Consider the following 25,039-nt stretch of genomic DNA (forward strand, 5'->3'; position numbering starts at 1 on the left):
GGACCTCAGCAGGGGGGTTTGTGCTTACACAGGGATGCTATGGTAACTACATTTGACTTTTCTGTGAGTTTTTGCACGTCTCTATGCAATGATAACTGGAGATGAAATGGAACTGGAGAGAGGCAGTATGTGTGTGGCAAACCCTGTCAAAGAGAGAGATGCTGGTCTGCACACAGCACTGTGGATACATAAAATAAACACTGCATTACACTTCAGATTGCTAGGGATTCCCCTCCTCCCACCCTCCTGCCTCCCTCTCCTTCAGGATTCTATGCACAAACATTAGAGTGACTGCTCATATCACTGTTTGCTCAACAGTTCACACTGATTCCACACTTTATGCAAAGCCTGCAAGAAGACAAGTGTATCAGAGAGAAGAAAGAAATAGAGAGACATTGACATGGGGGAAATGCAGAGGTACAGGCACTGGGAAACAGTGGGATGAGTCAACACTGTATAGAGCCGGATCACAACGCCATCTGGAAGCCAGAGAGTGTCGCCGTCATCATGTTGTTTCTCTGCACCTGAAATCTACCACAGAACCTTGTAATCAACACAATGCCATTGGAAGCCGATGTCCAACTGAGAAAGGAAACAATTAGCAATGGCGTTTAGCACCCAAAAACGCTGCAGCAACCACGCTGCCAGACTCCAACAAGCATGTGCTGATTGTCGTCTAACATTTAATCATGACTCGCTGCTACATTGGAATAGTGGGTCAACAGCTGGTTGGAGGTTGTGAGGAGGATGGGGAGGGGGTTGAACATCTGCATAGGGGTGGGTTTTGAGGGTAGAGGGGGTTCGATTTTGGCACAGACTCCTTGGAAAAAAGCTTTGAAAAACGACAGTGGTGAGGCTCAGTTAGAAAGTCCTCAGTCTCTTTCTTTCTTGCAACCTGGTGACTAAAAGCTCTCAGGGGAGCAATCACTCTCAGCCCACTCATTGCCATGGCGATTAAATGTCAATCAAGAGATGGCGGGGTTCTCTACATTAGATTTTACACCCACATGCACAGGCACTTAGTCTCACACTTGCCTTATTCAAGCTGAAAGGGCTACAGCAAATAAACATAAACATATGTAGGTGGAGTTCACTTATCATGAAAATCATTCAAACCCAAAAGGATTTGATTTTTTTTTTTCAACTTTTTTTAAAAATTAGGTATTCACCTCATTCTTCCTCAGGTTCTTTTTTCAGATTTTCATCCACATATCTCTTTTTCATTACACTTTTTTTTATCCGTCTCTCTCCATATATATTCCTCTCTCCTATCTCTCGTACTACCCCTTCATCTTCCTTTCCCTTTGTTACTGTGGCTCAGACAGTCCTGTTAAGTCTCAGTGGGGCTGAGCGAAAGTGACCTCGCAATCGACTGCTAATACAACTGTCATCGCCTGCTGCCCACCAAGGCCCACCAGGGTAGGCCTGTGAGAGAAAGCAGAGGAATGAGAGATGAGACGAGAGAGGGAGAGAGAAGAAAAGAGGACTGTATGAGCAGAAATGTGAGAGAAGATGGTAAAGTGGTTTAAAAAAAATAAAAAAATAAATTGAGGCCCTAGAGGAGAGAAAGCAGTGAAAAAAATGTGAAGCATAGGACTGAGAGTGAAGAGCAAACAGAAGGATGGCAGACAAGCATAGTGAGACAGAACGTATGTCAGTGGGTGAGCAAGAGCAGAGTGGGTTGCAGAGGCAGACTGCTCAGACTGCCGTGAGTCACCGAGGTCATCCTGTGACAAGGCTGTACTCTGTTGCATCACGGTCAGCAGGTCAGTCAGGTGGATGGCTGTGAGCAGACAATGTTTTCTACCTCACTGGACACAACATTGTACACATGGGTGCACTTGCCACAGTGCGCTGTAGAAAAATATGTACATACAGTATTCACCTCATAACTGTATCATTTGATCTTGTCATTAGTCAAATTTTGTACTGTGATGTCTTCTTTTTTTTTTTTTTACAGTTTCTCTTTCAGGTTTAAGGTGCTGCTATTTTTTCTATAACCTATTTATTCCTAACTCTTCTTAAAGCTGCACTAATCAATATTTTTGTGTTATCAGTGGATTAAAAAGACAACATGTATGTGAGAGGTGTCACCCGAAGGGATGAACGCACAGATAATTATCTCCTGACTCTGCAGTTCCCCTCAGCACTACAGAGCATTTCAGCGTCTTTCAGCTCATTTTTTTGGTTTTGGTTTTTTTGTTTTTTTTCTTCACTGTTTTGGTTCACTCTCACTGCTCTCATCATCCTCATTTCCGGTTGAGTGCAGGCAGCTGTTTTCAGTAAAGTAGGGAGTTAGTAAATGGAAAATATTGAGAAACAGAGAAGGATTTGGCTGAGGCACTATATTTATGTACCATGCAAGAGTCGCAGTGGGGTGGTCAGGGTGGATGGTGGGTGTACAAAGTGCAGCACTCTGATAACAGAGACAGGGGTTCACGTCCTGACTCCCGTATGTGGTTAGGTTTAGCCAACAAAAGCACTGTGTTTAAGGTTAGTGAAAGATTGTTAAATGTTAATGAAGATGTCGTGTCTCATGCTTCAAGACACTGTGATCTTTTTCTGTATTAAACCAAGACCACAGTCTTTCCCTGAACCTAACCGAGTATTGTGAGTGCCTACAACTATAACAAAGTTTAATAATGATGTAGTCGCTACAATTGGACATTGTAATGCAAGATCGAATATTTTGGCAGAAAACTGATGAAATATATACACACACACATTTTACTGATACATGCAGTATCAACATTTTTGCAACTCGCCAGGTAATTAAATTGACAACATTTCCCCATTATGTTACCAGAAAATGTAATCGCTGTTACAAATTAGTGGTATACATAAACATAATTTCTAGGAGACAGGGATGGCCCAGCAACAAACAGCAAACAGACAAAGTCAGCAATTTTCTTCTGGAGTTGGTGGAGAGTAAAACAGAGCTAAAAGAAGAGAGAATTACATTCATCAGGTCACCAGAAACATGACTTCAAATTAATGCTAATGTCGCTTTGGGTCTGGGTCTATATGACTGTAAATATTAGTTAAGGAGATAATATATCAGTGTTGTGTTTACAGCTTGTTGCACTGCCCCCAAGTGGCAGAAAATATCAGTAAATGCTGCTTTAAAGGGTCTGTTCACCCAAATAATGAAAATCAAAAAAATATCACTTATCTATGGAGGTAACCAGCCACACAGATAGTTTTAAAATATCTGTATCAAATATTTTCAGCTATAGAAAAGCTTAGTTAATCTGGTTAAAGTGGAGCATTTGGTTTAAAGAAAGATTTGTTATATATGATATGATATGAAATATATGATACAGTATATTTTGATGACACATACTTGTGTAATTAGGCAGAGAGAGTAGGAGAGAGTGAGAGTGGGAGAGAGGGGCATTGCTCTTGGTTCTTCATTTTTCTCTGTGCATGGCTGGAGCTGAGTGTGGACTGTGTTTCAGATAAAAGCAAAGCACTGCCACTGAATAGCAGAATTGGTCTAACTGGTCAGGGCAGGACTCCAGTATAAATCTAGGTCACATTTTGCAGCAGGGCAATACCTCGTTAACAGTTCTCAATACACACATCTACATTTCGGCCCCACACTACAAGGAAGAAAGATGGTAAAATATTATATTGTGTATACAAAAGCAAAAAGGGTAAGTAAGTCCTACTAAGGAGTTCTTACACAGAAGACATTTTAACATGACTGATTTGACTATAGAGGGTAAACATGTAGCTGCAGATAGTCTCTAGCTGTTTTTGACTTGTCACATTATAGTGATGTTTGAGTATAGAAACAACAATTTGAAGAGTGTATCAAGTTTGTAAAATACAAAAGTCACCACAGATCCCAAATGGAAGTTTTCCAGAAATTCCTCAAAATTCCAGAAACATGACATGTTTATTTACAGATAAAATGCTTTTCCAATACCGCTATGATGAATTCCGCAATAATTCTGACACATCTGATACTTTTCTGTTGTAATTCTGATAGGCAGATGTTGTGCAAAGAGCTAATTAAAACTGCACAGGGAGTTCAGCAGTGAATAATTAATTGCATTATTACTGTACTGCCAGATGATCTGTTTAATAATTCTCACTATAGAACAAATTAGTTCGGAAAGTCTCTCAAAAAGCAGAAGACGGAGCCGTTCACATTTTCACAATCTCATAATCAACTTACACAGCAGCGCTTTCCTATGATCTCTTCATGCTCTCTCCCATCTTTATCTTTCCCTCTCCTTCAATCACACACACACACACACACACACACACACACACACACGCACACGCACACACACATATATATTTTGCTTTGGTAATTCCTCTCTATCGCATACAGTGCTTTGATGCGAGGCATGTTAATGACCAGTTGGACATTTGGAGAAACCTTAAGCAAATTAATGTTTTGGCTCAATTAATTTCACAGTGTCTCTGGCAGGTGGAAATGAAACCTGACACATCAAATCATTGTCAACTGTCCAAATCCAAGAGGGGAACGTACAAACACACAAGCCAGCGTGTGAACACAGATACACAGCTACACACACAGTCAGCTCAAGTTTAAAAATGATTGTACAGCATTAAAAACATTGGGCTTGGTATATCAATGTAACAGGTATGAGCAATTATGCAGATGGTGGGGGCTAAAATGGGCAAAACTAAAAAAAACCTCATTGCTTGCCATTAAATGGTATGATTAAAGTTCAATGTTTTGCTGACCCATCCGTCCATCCCTCCCTCCTCCCTGTACAGACTTTGTCACTCTTTAAAGGGGATATATGCTTTTTGTGATTTTCTGTCATTTACATATATACTGTTATAATGTTATAATGTCAGATATCTATGTTAAACATGAACAAATTTCCAAAACTTGAGGTGAACATAAGTAAAAATGCTCCCTGAAAGTCAAAAGCCAGGGCTTCAGCCTGCTCTGAACGTTCCGTTTGCAAAGTTATCTCTACTTGTACATTGAGCTAACGTCAGATTGTTTGTGCATGCCTACGGCCGTCTGTTAAGTAGTTTTTGTTGCTATGGTTGTTGTTGTATGGATGTCCCATGGGCTGTCCACTTACCACAAGAAAAAGAAGAGAAACTGACCACTTTTGTTTGTATACGTATCCTTCGGAGCCAGCAGAAGTCTGCCAAGAGGACAGCCTTGATACATCTGCAATAAGCGAATAAGCTTAAAATCTCTAATGTCTCTAAAAACTTCAATGGCCTCAAATACTTCCAAAATCACCCAAAAGGTGGTAGAAATAGACTGTAATTGTTTAAGGTCACCTTCAATAGCTACACCGACTTCTACTGTATGTCCACGCTGTAGGGATGCAAGTGACTTTAAATGCATTCATAATGGAAACACACAAATATGAGAGATCAAGCATCAGTCAGGGAGTGTAGAAAGATTCAAGTAAGAGCAGCCTGTAAGGATGATGATGGACACTCTAAACCAACCCCACTACACCTGTGTCTGTTTCAGTAGGTGCTAAAAGATGCCCTGAACTGAAGCCTTGATAGGAAGCTGCCTAGAAGTCTCAGTACTGGGACCGTAAATACTCCTGGTACAAACACTTACCGCTGCACATGCAAGCAAATACTGATTATACAGCAGATATTATGTCTGCTGTCAGCCTGTGGTGCATGACAGTGCTGCATATTGCTCCACGTTTTGTTACATTCACTTGTCTTCAAAGAGCAGAGATTTGTGCCCCGTGGGGAGGTGAGAGAGAGGAGAGCTCGGCCATGCCAAAAAAGACAAAGACCAGTCTGGGATCTCTTGTGGCAGTGAAGGAAAAATGCCAGAGAGGAGAAAAAAAAATAAACAACCTTCTCTCTCTTGGACATAAATGCTTTGGGAAAAGCCTCAAAGTCCTGCGCAGAAAACACAAATCAAAAAAACTCCCAAATAAATCAATAAACAGACACTCAAACCTTTGACGGCGCTGCTTGATTTTGTTTTCCCAAGGACCTTTCTCCTCAGTGCAGACGAAAAAAAAAAATTCCTGCGCTGTGTTTTTCTTTTTTTGGCCTAGCACTCGGATAAATGTTAAGCTTATTTCAAAAGGCTCCATGATTAAACATCCCGCTAATCTTGGCGCGTTCTACATAAAACTCTGCAGAGCATAAATCCATTTATTGCAAAATGTGAGTGGAGGAAAGCACAGAAAGTGGGGATGCCGTCGGTTTTTCAGGTCGAAAATTGCAACTATATAAAGACATGAAGCGTGAGGAAATATGTTTGCCCATCACTACTCATTGAGATTAAAAATGTGTAAATTACCCATATGGCTAATCAGGAATGCTGCATGTGTGGGTGAGAGAAAGACACAGAGCGAGTGGAAAAATGACTTCATGTAATTGACTTTGTTTGTTTGTGTGTCCTTGTCCATGAGGCGTCTATGAAAAAAGGGACTACACAATACAGTAAATACATTATCGCAAATAGTCTCACTCCATTTGTGTAATTTACATAATTTCTAATAGCTAAATGTGTTAAAGTAATTTACATAAAGTAAATAAAATACAGCATCAACAACTCTAGGTTTGACAGATATTTATGGTCTACTTTTTGTTGTTCCGTTCAAAACCTGTAATCCATATTGAGGCAAGGGAGTCACAGTAGCAATTTTTAAACTGTTATGTCCCTTAAAGGAATACTACACTAATCCACTCAGACACGGTGGCTGAAAATATCTCACTGACTCCATTTCATCCTGAAACTACTGCAGAGGAAGTATAAAGTAGAACAATGTTCATCCACATCTTGGGCCCATGCTGTCTAGTCATATTGTACTTACTGTAAATATGCCTTACATATAGATATCTATTTGGTTACTATGTTTATATAAACAGTTCTGTACATTACGTATCATCAAGTGTCATTGAGGAAATTCCAGTCAATATAAATGTGATATGTGCATGTGCTTAGAAATGTATGGCACTTGCACTAAATGCCAGCAAACAAGGGTGTATGTATACGAGCATAATATTTAGACCTTTCTTGTTGTGTATTCAAATTTTAATGATTTTTTTGGAAACTTTTTTCCTGATATTGGGTTTCAATTGTGTATGGTTATGCTTGGACATTTATTATGAAAATTACGCCATAAATTCCACAAACCAATCATAAACAACCTGATGTGCTGCTGTAAGCGTATTGTCTCATTTCCGGTTGCCGGTGTTTGTGTGTCTGATTGGTAGCGTAGCGTTTCAACCCAGTTAATTTTGCTAAATTCCTCATTTCTACGGTTAATTACCCAGTGTACATTTAACATCAGTGTTTCCCCTATAATTGTATAGTGAGAGCTCCCGCCAGGCCAAAAAAACAACTTTTAATGCCAAAATAACCAAATATCCATTCAGCGTTTGGAGACGTTTCTGTGCAGTGCTGTTCCGAAATGTGAGTCGATCTCTGTGTCGTTGCCTGGGAAACTCTTGGCAGCGTAGCTCCTTTTAAGGAATAGGACAGTGCGTATTGTGTGCGTAGCGAGTGATTGGTGCGAGTTGAGCAAGTGTGAGTAGCAGTAAATGTATTGTACAGACAACAGTGTGTCAGTTAACAAATGCTGTAGCTTCTCAAGACAAAGAAAAGTCACATCTGTTGTTTCCCCATATCCTGAAAAGGTGAAGGGGGTTAGCTCCAAAGTTAGCAACAATGGGTTAGCCTTGCCTGACGATGCTAAACAGAGACACAGAGAATGGAGAAATGTGGGGGGGTTAAGTCTCTCAGGAGTTTAGCTCAACATCTTTCACCTGCTCTTGGAATACAAGTTTTTCAAAATGGATTCTGCTAATGAAAATTTGAATCTGTAACGACTTGATTTAGAGTTAAAGTGTTGCATCGTGTCTTCCTGCAGAGCTGAACTTCACAGCAACGCACCAGATGTTTCACACTGTACCATATGAGATGAGTCAAGTGCTTCTCAACACTCATAGCATAAGGCAAAGAAAACCGACACCTCCTATGCATACACACACATAGTCACAAATTCATATGCAAAGATACATACACATTACATATGGACAGAATGAGTAAGAGGCAGGTGGCTGACATTATAAGCAAAACAGGGTTTTTTGTATGTGTATGTATCTATATAAGTTGGAGGATGGCAGAAGAGTGTTATCAGTGAGCTTTCATTGCTTTTGCCTGCACACAAGCAAACTGACCACACTATCAGTGTATTTTAATACCCTGCAGGGCCTGAAGCACACAGGTTGCTGTTGTTGTTATTATTATATGTAATTCACTCTGAGGGAAAACATATTGGGAGCGAGTATGCAGCGGAAACAAAACAACAAATAAATGAAAAAAAAGAGTGATGGAGGCGACGAGGGAGGAGAAGTGGGAAATAAAAGTGCAAGAGCAAATACAAATAGAAACAGAAAGACAGGCAGAAGGACGTGTGGAGGGACAAGAGTCAGAAACAAGAAAGAAAAAATAACTAGGAAGGAAAGGAAATGGGTCTGAGTTTCAACATCTGAAGCACACTTGGTGTGATCGCATTCCCTGTCAGGCCCGAAGAGGTGGTGATGTGTGACATTTAACTGATCACTGTCGGACTTGTGAGCTGATGACCTCTCTGCAACGACGCTCTCAGGTCCCCCTCAAGAACCCAATTTAGCTCTCCTGGCTCGCCACGGTCACCGGAAGAAAGGAAAAAGCCATCCAGCTACAATCATAAGGAAGAGAGGAAGGACACAGGAAGGACAGTGATGGACTGCTGAGAGCGAGGCCTGAATATGGGCTGTCCTAAATATGAGGAGGCCTTTCACATTATGTGGGCCAGATAAAAATCCCCTCACAAAACAAAATGTGAAAACCCAAAAGGAATTCATTCAAAGCATGACGATGCAAGCCAGTTTACATATACTAACATGAAAATAAAAGTAACCTTCTTAAAGAAATAATTTAGGGAAATACACTAATTTGCTTTCTTGCAGAAAAGATCTATACCATTTCCGCATCTATCTGTCTGTCTGAGACAGATAGCTTAGCTTAGCATAAAGACTGAAAATTGGGAAACAGCTAACCTGGCTCTGTTTAAACTAAAAAAAACCCAAACTCACTAATTAACACATTACATCTAGATTGTTTAATCCATACAAAAACCAAAGTCTAAACAACAAATCACATTTTTTAAGGGGGTTATGCGCCAGACTATTTAATTGCCAGTCTTTATGCTACGCTAAGCTAACCATCTCTTGACAGCTATGAGAGTGGTATCAATTTTCTCATTTAACTCTCAGGTCAAGTGTATTTCCCGAATGCTGAACTATTTGTTTTTTTTAAATGAAGTTTACAACTGTAGTCTCTCTGTAATGTAAATAGTTCAGCTAGCTCAGAAAGCTAGAAAGTGGACCTGTAGATTATTTTGCTACCAAAGATCAAGAAATAACTTCACATGCTTAAATAAAGAGACTTTTTTCTTTGTTCTGAGGGTTTGATATTTACTGCTGGAGTCAGTGTCAGTATTTATGTTTGAAACTTGAGAACTTTCTGAAAAACCTACGCCTTGTGTTTGCCTAATTCTGTCATTGTCACAGTGTTTGCATGGTTTTGCAGTAATTTCATCTCATTCAAGACGCCCCGCTCAGTGAACTGAGACATTGTTGCACACTCTGCACAACACCTCTTAAATTTTTGAAAGGAGTGTGCTCTTCTGACTTTGCATGCGGCGCATCCTCACACTCCTCATTTCTCAGTTAGTGTAACAGCTCACTAAGCAGGGTATCGCCATGCAAATATGAGAATGAGAAGAGATGACTGCGAATCCCTGCAAGTGTGACACTGTGAGAGCGAGAGAACTAACGGGGCTGTTCAATTATTTATAAGCAGAGATTGTCTGTTTATCAAACTGACGCCTGGAGCGTCCACCGTGATTAGACTCAAACAATGGTGGTCTTCTCTGAGCGCTGCTGATGCAGCTTCCAAGATACAGCAGACATATGAATAAAGCACAGATAGCATCAAAAAGAGCCAGGAAGAGTGTGTGTGCTTGTGTGTGTGTATATTGACACTCATCAGGTCAGGATTTTGTGAGAAGTGTATATAATTTTCAATAATTAATCGTTTATGCACCTGCCATATTGTACAACTAAATAGCGTGTTATAAACCACATATTAAGTGCTGATATACTGCATAGAAGATGTGAAATAGAGGAGTGGAAATAAAGTGTTAAAATAAAGTTTTATATATGATATATGATATATTGCTAATACATGATTTATCTTATTTAACTACAATGAATTGAGCTTTAGACTGACAGTATTTTTATTGGTAAGTTAATGAGGGCATAATGGTCCCATGGACTAATGTACTCTATATTCTCCCGGTGGGACTTCAAATATACATCCTCAGTAAAAACAATGTGGATTATACTGTGTTTTTCTCTTTTTCTCGCCAGCCAATTACGCCATCCAATTACCCTCACACTGCAGCCCTTGTCACTTCTAACTCCTACAGTATTGCTGGTCTGTGGAGGTCGTTTGCTTCCTCCAGTACAAATGGAGAGGCCAGTCGCTTCTTTTCTCTTGACAGCAGGGAGGAACGAGCTTCATTATGCAGCATTCCAAACTTCCTCCCAAGACCCCACAAGTATGAGATCCCTCACTGGCTTCCCACCCACAAACACCTTTTTCTTCTTTTTCAAAGCAGCACTAGGCTGCTGCGGGGGGTTTAACAGAGTTTGGTAGATGAGTGCTTTTATCTTTTTTTACCTCCTGCACCACCCAGGCTGCACAGTCTCTTCTGGTGTACGTGGCATTTTGGTAACTGCACACAAACCCCTGAACACACAAAAAAAGATGTTTCCTTTGATGCTTAATTAAAGCAACTTTTGATTTTTAGGGGCCAGAAAAACTGTATCCTGTACCAAACTATTATAGTAAGTTCTGTGCTAATGTGTTAGGAAAACAACTGCCCACCTTTGAGCTTGCTGATTCTACCTTGTAAATGTATATAGTATACAAAAGTCACCTTCTTTTTTCATTTGATAACTCTAATTCAGTCTTTCAGCTCTTGTGAAAAATATCTGGGTCTATTTGGTTTCCTAATTGTTTGCCTTTCTTCACCTGTCACTTGTTTCCTTCCACTTCACACTGAGCAGGTGGTGTACAATCAGCCTGTACGAGCTCCTGGATTGAGAGTGGCTATGTATAGCTGTATGTGAACTAACACTGTTTTGACTTGAGCTGAAAAGTGGCTGAAAGCTGAACAGCACTGCATAGTGGAAACATAAAAATCTTATTTAATGCACCCTTTAAAGACCCCTCAAATGTTACTTGCAACTTCTCCCTTTTTGCAGCATTTTGTATTGATTGACTCTATTGTGAGCATTCTTTTCAACGCAGCAAAAAAAAAAAAAAGTGTCTGTGAAAAGACGTGTATCCAAAGGAATGGCATGTAGTGTGTGAGAGTAGAGCCATTAAGCCACAGGTTGACTCGTGAACAGAGGTGTAATGGTTTCCTGCAGAAACAAGACGTTTTGTCAGAAAAGGGGAGCAGAAGTGAAGAACTACAGGGACGGGCAAGTGCAGGAGATCTGAAAATGGGGTCTGTGGGGACTAAAAGACGGGTGGTATGGCAGGATGAGGGAGCCAGGGAGGGAGGAGGTGTTGAGTTGTACTGGGGCAGGAGCCAGATGCTCCAGTTTCCTTGACAGAAATGGAGGTCAAGTGCAGCTTTATGTGAAGGCAGGGAGAGAGGCATAGATATAAAGAGAAAGATGGAGGGGAGGGAGGTACCATGATGACTTTAACTAGTGGTAAGGGACACAGCATTTGAGCTCACAGTGTAGAGAGCCCAGTGTTTTTAACTGTACACAATAAGGAGAGGATAAGACAAGATAGAGGAACACACAGTGCGGCGTCTCCTTCCAGGATGGATGGGGGGAGATAAAAGGCTTTATGAGGAGCCTAAGAACATTAATAGGTGTAAGTGATAGGGAAGGTGTGGGGACGGGATAAAAATAAAAACATATGTTAACTTCATAGGGAGGACAGATGGTAATGTGGTGGATAGAGCTTATGAGGAGCATTAATGGATAGAGCGAGCGTACAAAGAGAACACACGATGGTCTCAAATAGTACATCTGGGAGTATGAGCCTCACCTAATTCAGGAGAAAGTGAGGCATAAATATATATTAGGAATGTAACTATTAGGCTAGGGAGTCCAGATGAAAAATAGCCTTTGTGTGTAAGCATTTCATGGCCCAGGTAATGATTTTCTCTGAGTAGAATATGCAGCAGACTAATGTGGAAAAATATACATCATACAACCTGCACATCACTTTGTTGTGAGGGCTCAAAGGAAAAGTGTCCACAGGGCAGATTTAGATTTTTGTGTAGTAGAAGTATGAGAATAATAGATAGCTTTAGGGAGGATTGAGAATTGAAGTGATGCAGCCAATATAATTGCCAGACAGTACTAGACACACACCACACTGAACAAACAACAGACTTCAAAGTCAATAAATCCTACATCATCATGAGTTAAGTTCCACAAGCACACAAGTTACAAATGTAGCGAGCAGAAAAGAAAAATCTAAACATGTTAACATATACGGAAGCAAATATAAAATATGGCGGCAAGTGTGGGTCTAATCAAATTAAAAGGATAAGGATGGCATCATTTTATATTTTTTGTGTCATCCACAAGTCCCATGAAAAGACCAGCAATGCATTAACCTGTCTCTGTCTGTGTTACACAGCCTATTGGTCCCTACTTGAGACATAAAACAGTTTGATATGGATCACAAATATGTAGTTTCATTTTTTTAAAAAGGCCAAACAATTTCCTTAAACAGCTGGGCACTGTAGTTTTTACCAAACGTTACTCAAACAGGAGTGAGTAGTGCATTTTTGGGGACTACTTTCAGAAGTGGATTAATACACGTTTAGTACTCTTGTGAGTATTTACAGTAGCAGGATGGTATATGCAAGATTGACACAAAATAAACTGCAGCGCCCGTTAGAACTGTGCCAAATGATTATTTTCATTATAAATTAATTTGTCAATTATTTTTCCTGATAAATCGTTTGATCTATAAATGGTGAAAAATGTCAGTCACTGTTTCTCAAAACCCAAGGTGATGTCCTCAAATGTCTTGCTTTGTCTTGACCAAGACCCAACCATTTCCATAACCCAAAGACACTTAGTTTACTATCATACAAGACTAATTAAACAAAAAACACATTTGAGAAGCTGGAATCAGAGAATTTGGTCATTTTTAATTAAACACAGACTCAAAATGTTTAATTGATTATCAGTCAAGTAGTTGGCGATTAATTTTCTGTTGACTGACTAATCAATTAATCAACTAATTGTTGCAGCTGTAGTGCCTGGCTTCATTGTAATAATGGAGCATTGATGAATTTTTATCATTTCTGTGTAACAATGGAGGTCTATGGCACAGAAGAATAAGCTACATCAAGCTTTGGATAAACATAAAATATTATTAAAATTGTTAGTAGGATCAGTTCGCTGTTGATTTTGGTCTTTTCATGGGATTTGTTGACAGTAAAAAAATATATAGAGAATCCTTCTCTTACTCAGCTTTGTTTTCTAATGTTAGTAAATGAAAGGGACACTTGTGTAACTAAGTGCGCGTTCTTCTTCTTGTAAAAGAAGAGGCATACTTATTTCTATGTTCACTTATTTCTATTTTCTCCAAGGGGAAGAGTGCAGATGATTTTTTTTTTTGCAAAAGGACAGAGCCAGGAGAGGGTGGGAGGAGTTTATTGTCCATTTTCTGCACCACCTCTCTCTGATCTAAGTGCCTGAAGAAACAGGACATGGAAATGTATAATTCTGCCAAGGTGTGTGTTTCTGCGTGTCTGTCAGCGAGAAAGAGGCTGTGATGTGAGACTGCATATAAGGAGGTATATCAAAAAAGAGCTACTCTCTACTCCCCTGTGGTGTAGTTTGTGTACATGTGTGTATGTATGTGCCCGGCCCGCACACATACATTTGTGATCTGCATACAAATGTCTGTCTGGTAACCCATATGCCCCTTTGCTTAATAATGCCTCATGTGCGCCAGCCTGCTTCTGTCTGTTGACCAGTGTTGAGAGGCAGCAAAGCTGTAACATCAGGGCCTTCTGGCTTCTACTACAAAATATTGTTTTGCTCAGGAGGCAGGCCTGAGGCAGTTAAATCAAGCATCATCATAGGTTCACCCTGCACTGAACTTAAGAGCTCTCTGCAGTAAGAGCAGGTGTAATCGCCTCAAGAAATGGGTTTGAAATCAGCTAACATGTTAGCTACTCATTTATTTAGGGTCTTACCATGATGTACCGAGGTAAGGTCGCTGCCAACACATTTGCCTGCTCTGTAAAACCTTCTTGATTTCTATGATACACTGCTTAATCGTGCATCTGTCTGTTTAAATCAAACATTTTCCAGCAATATTCTCTAATTCAATAACCCAGCTTGAACTCAATTCCTGATGACACCGAACCAAAACAGCAACTGAATCCCCCTTTTCTTTCTCTTCAGATCTTTCTCTCTTCCTCCGCCACTTGAATAACTGAGCCACATATTTTTATGCCATTTATGTTTTTCTGTCTCTTTACCCCCAGCTGCGATATGTTCCCAAGAAAGCTGTCTTTTCTTGCGTTTTGATAGGCCCCTCTGTCACATAATTGGGGGTTTTAACAGGTTTGTCCCCCGTTATCAGTGCTAATGAGAAAACGAGCAGTGCTCCACTGACATGTACTAGAGTGGCAATGGAAGTTTAATGTGCTGTCTGTAAATAACACACAACAGAATCAGATGTGTTCCTTTGTACAGATAAGCGTTTCCTGTCTGTCTTTGTATTCTTTTCATTTTCATCTTTCATTGAATAAAATCTATTTGGGTTAGCAGTATGTATTTTAATGTGATTCTTATAAAATGAACATCAAGACATTCATATTTTTTGCCTTTACAACAATGGAAAACAACTGAATTTCTAAGGAGATTCCCAGACTTATTTATTCTGCCAGCGAACAGAATAAGCAGCCCAGTAAGACCCAGCCGTCTATCAGTTGTTTCTTTCACTAAAAAGAAAAAATACTCCAATTCTTCCACTGTAGGGGGAACAAGATGTCCCCATCTTTTGCCATTTTAAACTCTCAATACATAATCATATGGCTTGTCACCAGTTTATCCAAGCCTCCATCTTTTCCCTCTTTCATCCCCCTCAGCTTTTTTTTTCTTTGATAGGGCAGCTGGTTGTATTGTATCATCTCAATGTCTCGCTTTGCCGCATGTACAAACCTTTTTTGGCAACTACAAGCAGCCCAGCCAGCCAAGAGAGGCTTTTGTCGACTCCTTCCCAGTCTGTATTAATATTTACCAGGCTAGGAAACAGAAGCAGATGTCAACCATGAGGCGGTTTCTTCGTGTTGCTCGGTGGTGAGCCCACTCTTGTACTGGATTACAGTGTAATCCAAGCATCAGATCTGTGGTGTTACAACATTTTGTACAATTGCAAAGGGGGGGGGGGGGGGGGGGGGGCACCACTTTGGCTTCTGCAGAACTGGAGAATTCCTTGATAGCCAACATGAACTCAAACAACACAAGACCTAAGATATAAAAAACTTGAGAGTACACACTGCATGTTTACCAGCATATTAAGCAGTTTCTGTGGTCCCATTTGACCCCTACACATATGGAAGATTTCCATTTTAGTAGTCTGAAGTGCATTGCATTTTGGCACTGATCTGGAATATTTTACATTTTCATATATTGTCAAGCAAGCTATACTGCCCACACACTCTGATTATCATGCACACAATGTATCATCATGAAAAACAACAAGAATCACATATAATGTATAACTTTATCACTTCAACCACAATGAAACCCTACTACCTTATCGATTTGTTTTACTGTAGGTAAACATCACTCAAATCACACAAACATTTCAGCACCTTTTACTGCAGTTCACAAATTCACCGTCAAGAATAAAGTCAGCAGGAATCCAAATATGCACTGAATAAAATATTAAACCTAATATCACTTAGCATATTAAAACGTGAAATCTGTCTCCTGGGTATCATCTTTATTGTGGTTAGGGTGCTCCACAACGCACTGTTGTGTTTGTGTGGGATACTGTGTGACACCAAATGAGATATACAAATCAATACAAACTCATGTATACACACCCTACAAAAAATAAATAATTGTGTTTAATTATAGATTGCATGGAATTAAAAATGCATTAAAACTTATTTCTTTCAATTTCAGCACTGGACAGCTCCCACAAAGAGGACACGAGTAGAGCAGTGATTTCAGGACTGGACAGCTCCTCAATCTTCTTGTACACACTATACCTGGACAAAAATTCACCATATTCTGTTAAGTATCTGAACTAAATTACTCTGAACTGATTAACTTTTTAAAAGACATCTAAATGGTTCTAAGTGTCCAGGCTGAAATGACTGGCTACATGTTTTGAGGATTGTTTTCTGATGCATATTTTGGGAATTTTGAAGTGTTTAAATATGAAATTACTGCACATATTTACAGGTTGTTTTGAAACTGCAGCACATGTTCCTTTCTACAGCAGAGATGTGATGCTGGATGCTCACTGCTCAGTTGGATTCAAGTCCTGAAATGTGGTTCAGTTTATGTGAAACTTCTTATAATTGCCAATTATACAGTGTTTTCAGCCAACTATAAGACATTAAAGGGGAAGAAAAGGATAACACCCCACCCAACTCTGCTGGGATTTCCCAACAACAAAGAGCTTCCAAAACTTATACTCAGCTTTCCTTGGGGGAGCAAAGATGGATGCACTTCTTTTTCAGTCAGACGCTAATTTGGGTTTACACTGATTAAGCTGTCCATCGCACTGCAAGGAGACCTCTGTGTATGTGTGAGAGCCACTGTGTGCCTGGGCATATGTGAGCGGAATCTCTAAGCTTAAGGAGGCACCGCCAGCAGCGCTAGTGATTCACAGGGAGGACGACATGAAAGAGCCGCGGAGAGCCAATGACATAGTGGGATTACAGATGGGAGAGGAATCCTCCCCGTTCTGTCAACAATTAACAAGGAGATAACTGCAAAACAAGCTTGGCGATTCTGTCATCAGCTCGGTCCTCAGGTGCAACGAGGGAGAACAGCTAATTGAATCGAGAATTGAAGATAGAATTGAGTAATGAGACATGATGAGGCAGTGTTTGTGAGTCCTGTCAGCACTTCATCTTGTTTTCTCATATTAATGAATGCAAAACATTTCACAAACTGATACTGCAGTGTCTTGTTATGGATGCCTAAGAATGGCTGTGATAGTTGCTTTGAAATCCTATCATGGAAAATAATCATTTACTGCCAATATGATAACAAAACACATGATTTGAAAAGTTCAAACGAGAAAGCACCTACTGAATAGTTTAATATATTCTCACCCCATTATACATTGTAATATGCTAACTTATGCTACCTATTGGCAGGGTGGCCTCTTGCAGTGGCTACTAATCTCCATATCAACTGTTAGCCCTGCAAGTCTTGGGTTGTGAACTCTCACTAAGCTGACAGGAGCAGCTTTTGACCTTCAACCCCGAACCAGCAGCCAGGCGGATCATGTCCGAGGGGAGACAGTGGCTTGACAACGATCCCTCGCCCCAGGCTTTGGGCTGTCACAACATACACACCAACCGATTATGTTCCCTTGTGTTCCTTATGACCACAAGTAGCACCCAACCCATGGAGCTATATAGTTATAAACTGTCTAAAGGGTGTTGTAGTGCTATGGGCGGGGCCCTGGGTACTTTTACCTGTGGCTGATTGTGCTAACCTGTGTAACAGAAATGAAATTACTAGCTTTTAAAGCTTTTACGAATTACATATATATGAAAGTGCCTCCACTTAGCAGGAATATATGAGTCACTAATTTTAAATCCCACTACGAATTATGTTTTAAACTATTATTCCCTTTTTAAATTCAACTCAACTCAAATTACACCTTGATGAAATGTAAATATGACACACACAGAGAACTCTCAATGCAAATAATGGTAAATAGGTATGAAAATAGTGTACCAAAACACACTTCCCTTTTGAATTCATACCTTTCTCCAAAGTTTTACAGTCAATTTTTGTTGATCTGCTCCTTTAATTTCAGTTCTGATCTTATTTACCACTTCAAAAGCTCCTAACTTAAGGGCCCACACTCTCACACACATACTCACTCTGCAACCAAAGTGAAATAGTGTCCTTTAAACCAAAAACAAATTGATGCAGGCCTGAGTCGTTGTATGGGAGCCTAGTGACCTAAAAAAAGAGGCTGTTTCACTTGCTAGTGAAAGCTACTTAATAAAATAGCATGTGCATTGGTTACTACTCACAATCCCTGAGTTGTCATCTGAAACATGGATGAAGAATGAGGAAGTGGGCGATGCATGACGAGGGGAACGATGAGTGGAATTACAGTCCAGAGTGCATCAACCACCATAACCACCAATGTCTTTTACTGCACACCAGCACTTTCTATGTCCTTTTCTTCACTACAGATATGAACACATGATCAATGGAACCACACTAGAGTAAATACAGTTGAGCCAATGCAACAGCAGCTAATCAATATAAAATAGCCTTCCGGTGTGGCTCAAAATGAGTCTGATGAGGAACGCAGAGTGGATTGTCTGTCTCATGCTGGGAAAACCCATCTTGACAGGGGATGCGCCGGCATGAACTAAATTTAACTTGAATCTAAGAGTGGAGATGTTCTTTCCAGCCACGTGAAAAGGAAATTAGGTTTATTTTTAGAGTAGACTGAGAAAAGGAATAGGTGAAACTGGATTAGGTTGTTGGTATCTCATTTAAAGCTTGTGGTCAGATAGTTTCAGTTCAGATTTTACTCTTAGTCCCAGCGTGTGAGTAATTTAGCCCGTAGCACAAATGTTCTCACGCATTAGTCTACAACACATGGCTTAAAAATCTATTTGACTCATGGGGAGAAAAGGCAGCTGTCTAACACAAACACTATAACACAATCACAGTCAGTGGTCAATCTCAGTCTCCCAAACGCACAGATGCACAACAACACAACAAGCGTCGAATGAAAGCCTTGAAAGTCAGGATGATTTTTTTTTGACCCTGTCCACTGAGTCTCACACTGTGCTGTTTTACATCTGTACAGCCGCTGGCAGTCCTCTCAGAGCGCAGCCGTCATGCGTTACTTTTTTTCCCCATTAAATGCCAGCCATTGCGTCTGTCTGCACCAAAAACAATTCGCTGCTGAGAAGCTCCGACTGGAGTAGATAAGCTGCGCGCACCAGTGTCACATTTTACAACTGCTGTAGCCGCTACATGTCACAGATTACGCGCAGAGACGTAGCCTACACCTTGAGTGTCCCCGCGGTCCCCCGACGCATCAATTTGTACGGCCAAGAAGCGGATTTGGGGACCAAAGATGTCGAGCGTCGCAGAGGAATCGATGACATCATGTCTGTGGGGGGAAGATGTAGTTTTTGAGCTGTGAAAACAGATGCTCCTCTGGCCTCTAGTTGCAGAGTTGGAGTATTTGATGCGGGGAGGGAGAGAGCGGGTGAATCGAGGCGACCGTGTGCACTGTGATGTGAACGGCGCGCCTGACACACACACACACACACACACACACACACACACACACACACACACACACACACACACACACACACACACACACACACAAGCTTCCGGCTACTACCTGTCCCTCTTTGAACAAATAGCCCTCTTCCCTCCCCACACAAGCGCAATGGCGCACTGTGATGAAATAATCACAGCGGGGCAATTTCTGTGCATCTGTGGCAGTCAACGCATTTGACTGAGAGCATCAAATTCCTTGCAAAACGGCTAAAATGCAATTACATGTATATAAATGGAAAATGCAAATAACGGCTGTGATACCAAAATAGTGGAGACTGTGAAGCAAGCGTGATGGCATCACCACGGTGCTGATTTTCACCCCAGTCATGTAGCCTACACAACAACGGGTTATACCAGGTGACAGTCAGGAGGAGGTTAGAAGGCTGAGTGAATGGATAGAGTGAGGGGAGCTGGAAACACTGTGCTTTGGGGGTCTAACGGATTCTTTTAAAGGCTAAACTCAAAGTTTGTCTTACCTCCACACTTGTCCCATCTGAAAGATGTGTATGATGGTCTGCCAGAGCCAGACAGAGAAGCGGCAGCACTTGTCTCTTTGCAGACTGGCTGTAGCTCTGCTACTCAACCCCTCCACGGTGCCCAGTCCGCCCCCAGTGTAATCCTGCACAAACCACCTGAAGCTCAGGATCTGGACCAGAACCGAGGGCACCAGCACGAAGAACAGGGTCAGGCCTGACCACAGGAAGTCCTGCTTGTGGTAATAGTCGATGGCCAGCCACAGATCGGTCCCCACGTCCCAGAAGAAGACCAGCAGTGCCAGGATGATCCACAGGCAGTCCAGCCAGAGGCGCTCCTCCTGCGGTGGCCGCGCCGCATCTCTCCCCTTCCCCTTCCCCTTCCCCCGGAGGTAATGCAGGCAGGCGCTCCGGCAGCCCCAGTAGCACGACGAGGTGTTGCAGCAGTGGCAGATGTGGAATGAGCTGCCGTTCTGAGTGTCGTCCTCTCCCGTCCCCACCACCTCGTCCAGGTTGTGCAGCTGGGCGAAACCGGTGACGACCCCGCGACCATCGGATTTCGCTGCCATCTTTCCCTCTGATGTTCCCACCTCCTCCGGCTTCCGGGGTTCGTGACGACACTTCCCTGACACCTGTTTTGCACCCCAGATGTTGGAGCCATCTAAAAGCGGGGTGTCAGCGCGTCGCCGTCGCTCACTCTGTGCCCAGATAGCGCGCCACTGGCACCAAAGACGCAGCACATCTTTTCTTGGTTTCCCCCCACTGCAGATGTATTCTCACTTGGCCACAACAGTAATCTAATCTACAGGTTCAAACAATTTAATTTGAACCTCGTGCATCCAACTGTGGTCGACCAATTTTTACCTGTGCATTAATCTCATTCCCCGCTGTTCAGTTGTTTCCCCTCTCTGCAGCTCTCCTCCAGCTGCAAGCTGAGTGCCATGAGCAGACCGTCTCTTCACTGTCCCATACCGACGTAATTCATCCCCCACCTCTCCCCTCCTCTCTCTCTCTCTCTCTCTCTCTCTCTCTCTCTCTCTCTCTCTCTCTCTCTCCCTCCCTCCCTCCCTCCCTCCGTCTGTCTGTCTCTCTCTCTCTCCCCCTCTCTCACGCACACACATAAACACTCACTGTCTCTCCCTCTCAACGTGGTTGCCATCTAGTGTCTCGTTTGAAGCCCCCAAATATGCAGGAGAGGACTGCATGATGTAATGCAACATGCCTATTCACGACACCAAAGGAAGTCATTCCCGTTGTTTGAACACTTGAATCAGTCACAGTGACACAGTGTGTGGTAATTTTTTGTAGGAGGGAAGCGGAACAAAACTAAAGCGCTCCTACTGACGAAAAGAACATCCTGCAACGTGTTTTATTGCTCTATAAAGAGTTTATAGTGACCTTGCTGTCCTTTTTGTGTCTGTTTCTCCTCTGGTATGAGTGTATAATGCTCTTACATGTTATCAGCATCCGGTATGTTTAGTGTATTTCTGAATTTAATATGTTTTTCGTAAGATAATAGTCATTTCTATCAACAAATAAGGAAGATGCTGCATGCAAGTAATTTTACCTCAGCAATACAAATGACATAAGAGGAGGCTATAGGCAACTTCCACACACCATATCCTCCGGGAAAAGGCAGAATTGATCTAGGTGAATCTATAGGTCTCTAGCATGGTTGCTAAGGAACATGTTGAATTTTCTCCCTTTTCTGCCGCATTTTTTCCAGCACCAGTCAAGGGGTTAAGCATTTGCTGGAAAGAGACACTTTCCCCCCCTCTGGTAGCATGTGCGAGCAAAGAGCTGGTGAGTCCGCTGCAGGCTCAACAACACTGTGATTAGACTGTGCCCACAGAGCTGCCATGCAGGGTCATATCCAATGTGTGATTGATTGGATCATGCCCGCTTCACCCCTGCTGCCTGCTCGCCTGTTTTTGATGGGAGCTGTCCAGTGCTGAAATAGCGCATTCCCTAGCCCCTAACCCTATTTTTTTAAAGGATAAGTCTGCAGTTTTTTCAAGTCTGTCTTAAAACAATAGTCACGTGTCCGTTTGTACATTTAAATTATTTTTAATCACTGTAATTGTTCCTTCACTCCATACTGGCTGTAAAAGACATCCCCTCTTAAAGTGATTCCAGGGTAAGTGCTGGAGCCAAAATTCATAGTTCTCAATGTGTAAAATTATTCCCAAATTCAGTTGGAAAGGGGGCTTAACATGAGACCTCTGCAGTCTGAGTTGAATAAGTGGGTAGCTTGCAACATTACTTTCATTTTAGTACCAAATGCCCGCTTTGTGTTACTGTTCTTCCACTTTGGCTCTGCCAGGAAACACTGTGGATGCACAAGAAGGGAGCTCTATACTAAAAGGGCCATAACTTTGGAAGATACCCACTTGATTTGACTAATACAGACTTCTGAGGCTTCATATTACATTGAGCTGAACTGAAAAGACTCCACCAATTTCACATTGCACTCCTATAACATTTTTGGACTCATGATGGACATTTTTTTCAAAGGATCAAAATCAAATCAGAAGAACCATATATATTGTCCTTTTTTGTGTGTCTTTTATTCTGTGTGTCCTTCTTTCTGCCAAAACCTGGCACTTATTACTCACAATGCAACTCAACTACCAACAGTTCCAGTTTGGTTCAGAGGTTCGAGTGTGTTATGCTAGTAGTAGCTAGCCTCAAGCAGAGATGAGGAGCAGGCTACAGAGGTCTTCACATGCAGAAATTTGTGAACTTGTAGTCTTCAGCCCCAACCAACACTGCCACAAATGACATCACTTGAGGCAGTTTATTGTATTTCACACAGCTCCATCTGGAACCACAAAAGGTTTTATAAAACTTTTTTCATGCATAGTACATCCAAAGACCTGTGAACAGATTTTGATTTGTAAAATTGCTGGGGTTCCTTTTTAAGATTGCATTTTTACACAGAATGAGGACTGTGGATTTCGTCCTCTATTTCTTACATGGAAATCACTTCAGGAAAAAAGTCTTTTCACAGCCGGTTTGACCAATCCATAGCTGACCGACACTGTCTAACACTACAAAAGGCACAATATGTCAAAAGCTGCAGGAAGTGTATATGTGTATTTATGAAAGCATAAACCGTCCATCTTTTTTACCTTGTCTGTTCACAAATGACTTCTGGAGTAAATCTATTTTTTTTCAAACGCTGACCCAATCCAAACTATGACAGTATTTCCACAGTTCCTTTTGTTCAATCAAGCATTTCAAGGCTCCTCTTTCTACTTCTGACTTTTGTGAGAGTAATGTTTAAAGAGTTACCTAATCCCATCCTCAGTGTTCACTACTTTAATGTAATAATACTGTTAACCTGTGTGGACCTTCACCAAGTCAGACAGTCATACTGTATGAATTGAAACTCAACACAGATGAAGGCTGTGAGTACAATGTGTGAGGCTGTAATTATATGTATGCTATAATTATACATTAATGTATAAATCACTTAATGTAAGTACAGATTAGCCAGGTGAAAAAAAAACATTGTGCCAGTGAGAAAGAGCCCAGAGCTACATTAATTCACTTCATTATTTCTGATTGAGTTCATTAGACCGGGCCCTGTCTGGTTTCACACCAGAAATTCCATATGTTTTCCCCCAGACATTATAGCTGATAGATTTTACAGTACATAAAACACTTCTTGTGTGAACTATATGATCACAATTACATTTAATCCATCAAGTTGTTGCTTTTTATTGAAAGCTATCACAGAGACTTCAGTGTTGTCTACAAAATATTGTTATGCCACAGCATGTCTGAACACAAATACATCATGTAAGATTAAATAGTTTTATCTTTGCTTTTAAGACCAGCGTGTGTCATTGTGGATTGTTACTTCCTTATTTATCAAGGACGATAAGCAGTGGGAGAGGGAAGTCCTTTGTTTTAGAATAGCAGGAAAAGTCACAACGATGCTAGATGAAAAGAATCAGGGCATAGTCGTTCCTCCGGGCCAGATAACTGGGGAAAAAAATTCTTTAAATGTGATCGAATGCACACGAGAGAGTATGGTCGTGTGCAAGGGACTGGCACATCATAAAACCTGTTTCATCTGAGTAACCTTCATTTTCTCTTCTTCCTCAGGGCTGTTAGGCCTCCACAATGCCTTTTGAGCAGCACACTAGACACACACTCAGCTCTAATGTTCACTGGAGATGGTAGGCAGTTTAATGTAGAAAAGGCCTCACAGCAATGAAAACAAATCATGTGACATCAGTTCGAATTTTATGGCACTTTTAACCAATTTGTCACAAATCGCTTTATTGGGAAACAAACAGGCATTTTAAACAGGAGGAGCAACACAAGGCTCATGTGTGAGACAGAAAGAGTGGGTGAATATTGAAGCAGACTTTAAAAGAATACTGGGCAGGAGAAGCAAGAAAAACTCAGAGGCCTCTTGAGGAGGAGATCACAATGAGGGCTGTTTAGGGGGTGTATAGGCTAAATAAATCAGACAGTCTGTGTGTGATTTCCACTAGGGACGGGAACCTGCAGAGGAAGGGCATATGAAGCTTTCTATCCAGCAGTACTTCAAATGTAAATCCTGCACCGAGTGAGCAAAATGTTCAGGTGGTTTATAAAGAGCAAATCAATGATGCATTGTGTGCAAGGCCATAAAACTGGGACTTTGTCATCAATAAAAGTAGCAATGAGAAGTCAATGTGAGTTTATTTCCAGTCTGTGTTAAAATTCCTGCTGCTGAGGCCGATATGTCATACAATAACTTACCAAAGAGCAAGAGCAAAACAAAAAATGTAATGTGTACGGCGGTGGTGAAAACAAGCACTGCTTCCATGTTGGGGCATTTTTTCATCATGGCAGACACGGAACTGACTTCTAATGCTGGAAACAAAGAGATCACTTGAGATTTTAAGAATGAGCTGTAGAGGTATTTCAAGGAGGAACAGGGCGATGCTGTA

General features: G+C 41.3%; 1 protein-coding gene across 1 annotated transcript in view; it reads right to left on the reverse strand.

Annotated features, from left to right (window-relative positions):
- xkr6b (XK, Kell blood group complex subunit-related family, member 6b) overlaps positions 1-21,016 on the reverse strand; it is a 55,674-nt gene extending 34,658 nt beyond the window's left edge. The window contains exon 1 of the mRNA XM_042389816.1: positions 20,094-21,016. Coding sequence (XP_042245750.1) covers positions 20,094-20,659 — 566 coding nt within the window. The 5' untranslated portion in view covers positions 20,660-21,016. The remainder of the gene's footprint in view (positions 1-20,093) is intronic.
- Between the last annotated feature and the right edge of the window lie 4,023 nt (positions 21,017-25,039).

Source organism: Thunnus maccoyii, chromosome 17 (assembly GCF_910596095.1).
Source record: "Thunnus maccoyii chromosome 17, fThuMac1.1, whole genome shotgun sequence".
Classification (NCBI taxonomy): domain Eukaryota; kingdom Metazoa; phylum Chordata; class Actinopteri; order Scombriformes; family Scombridae; genus Thunnus; species Thunnus maccoyii.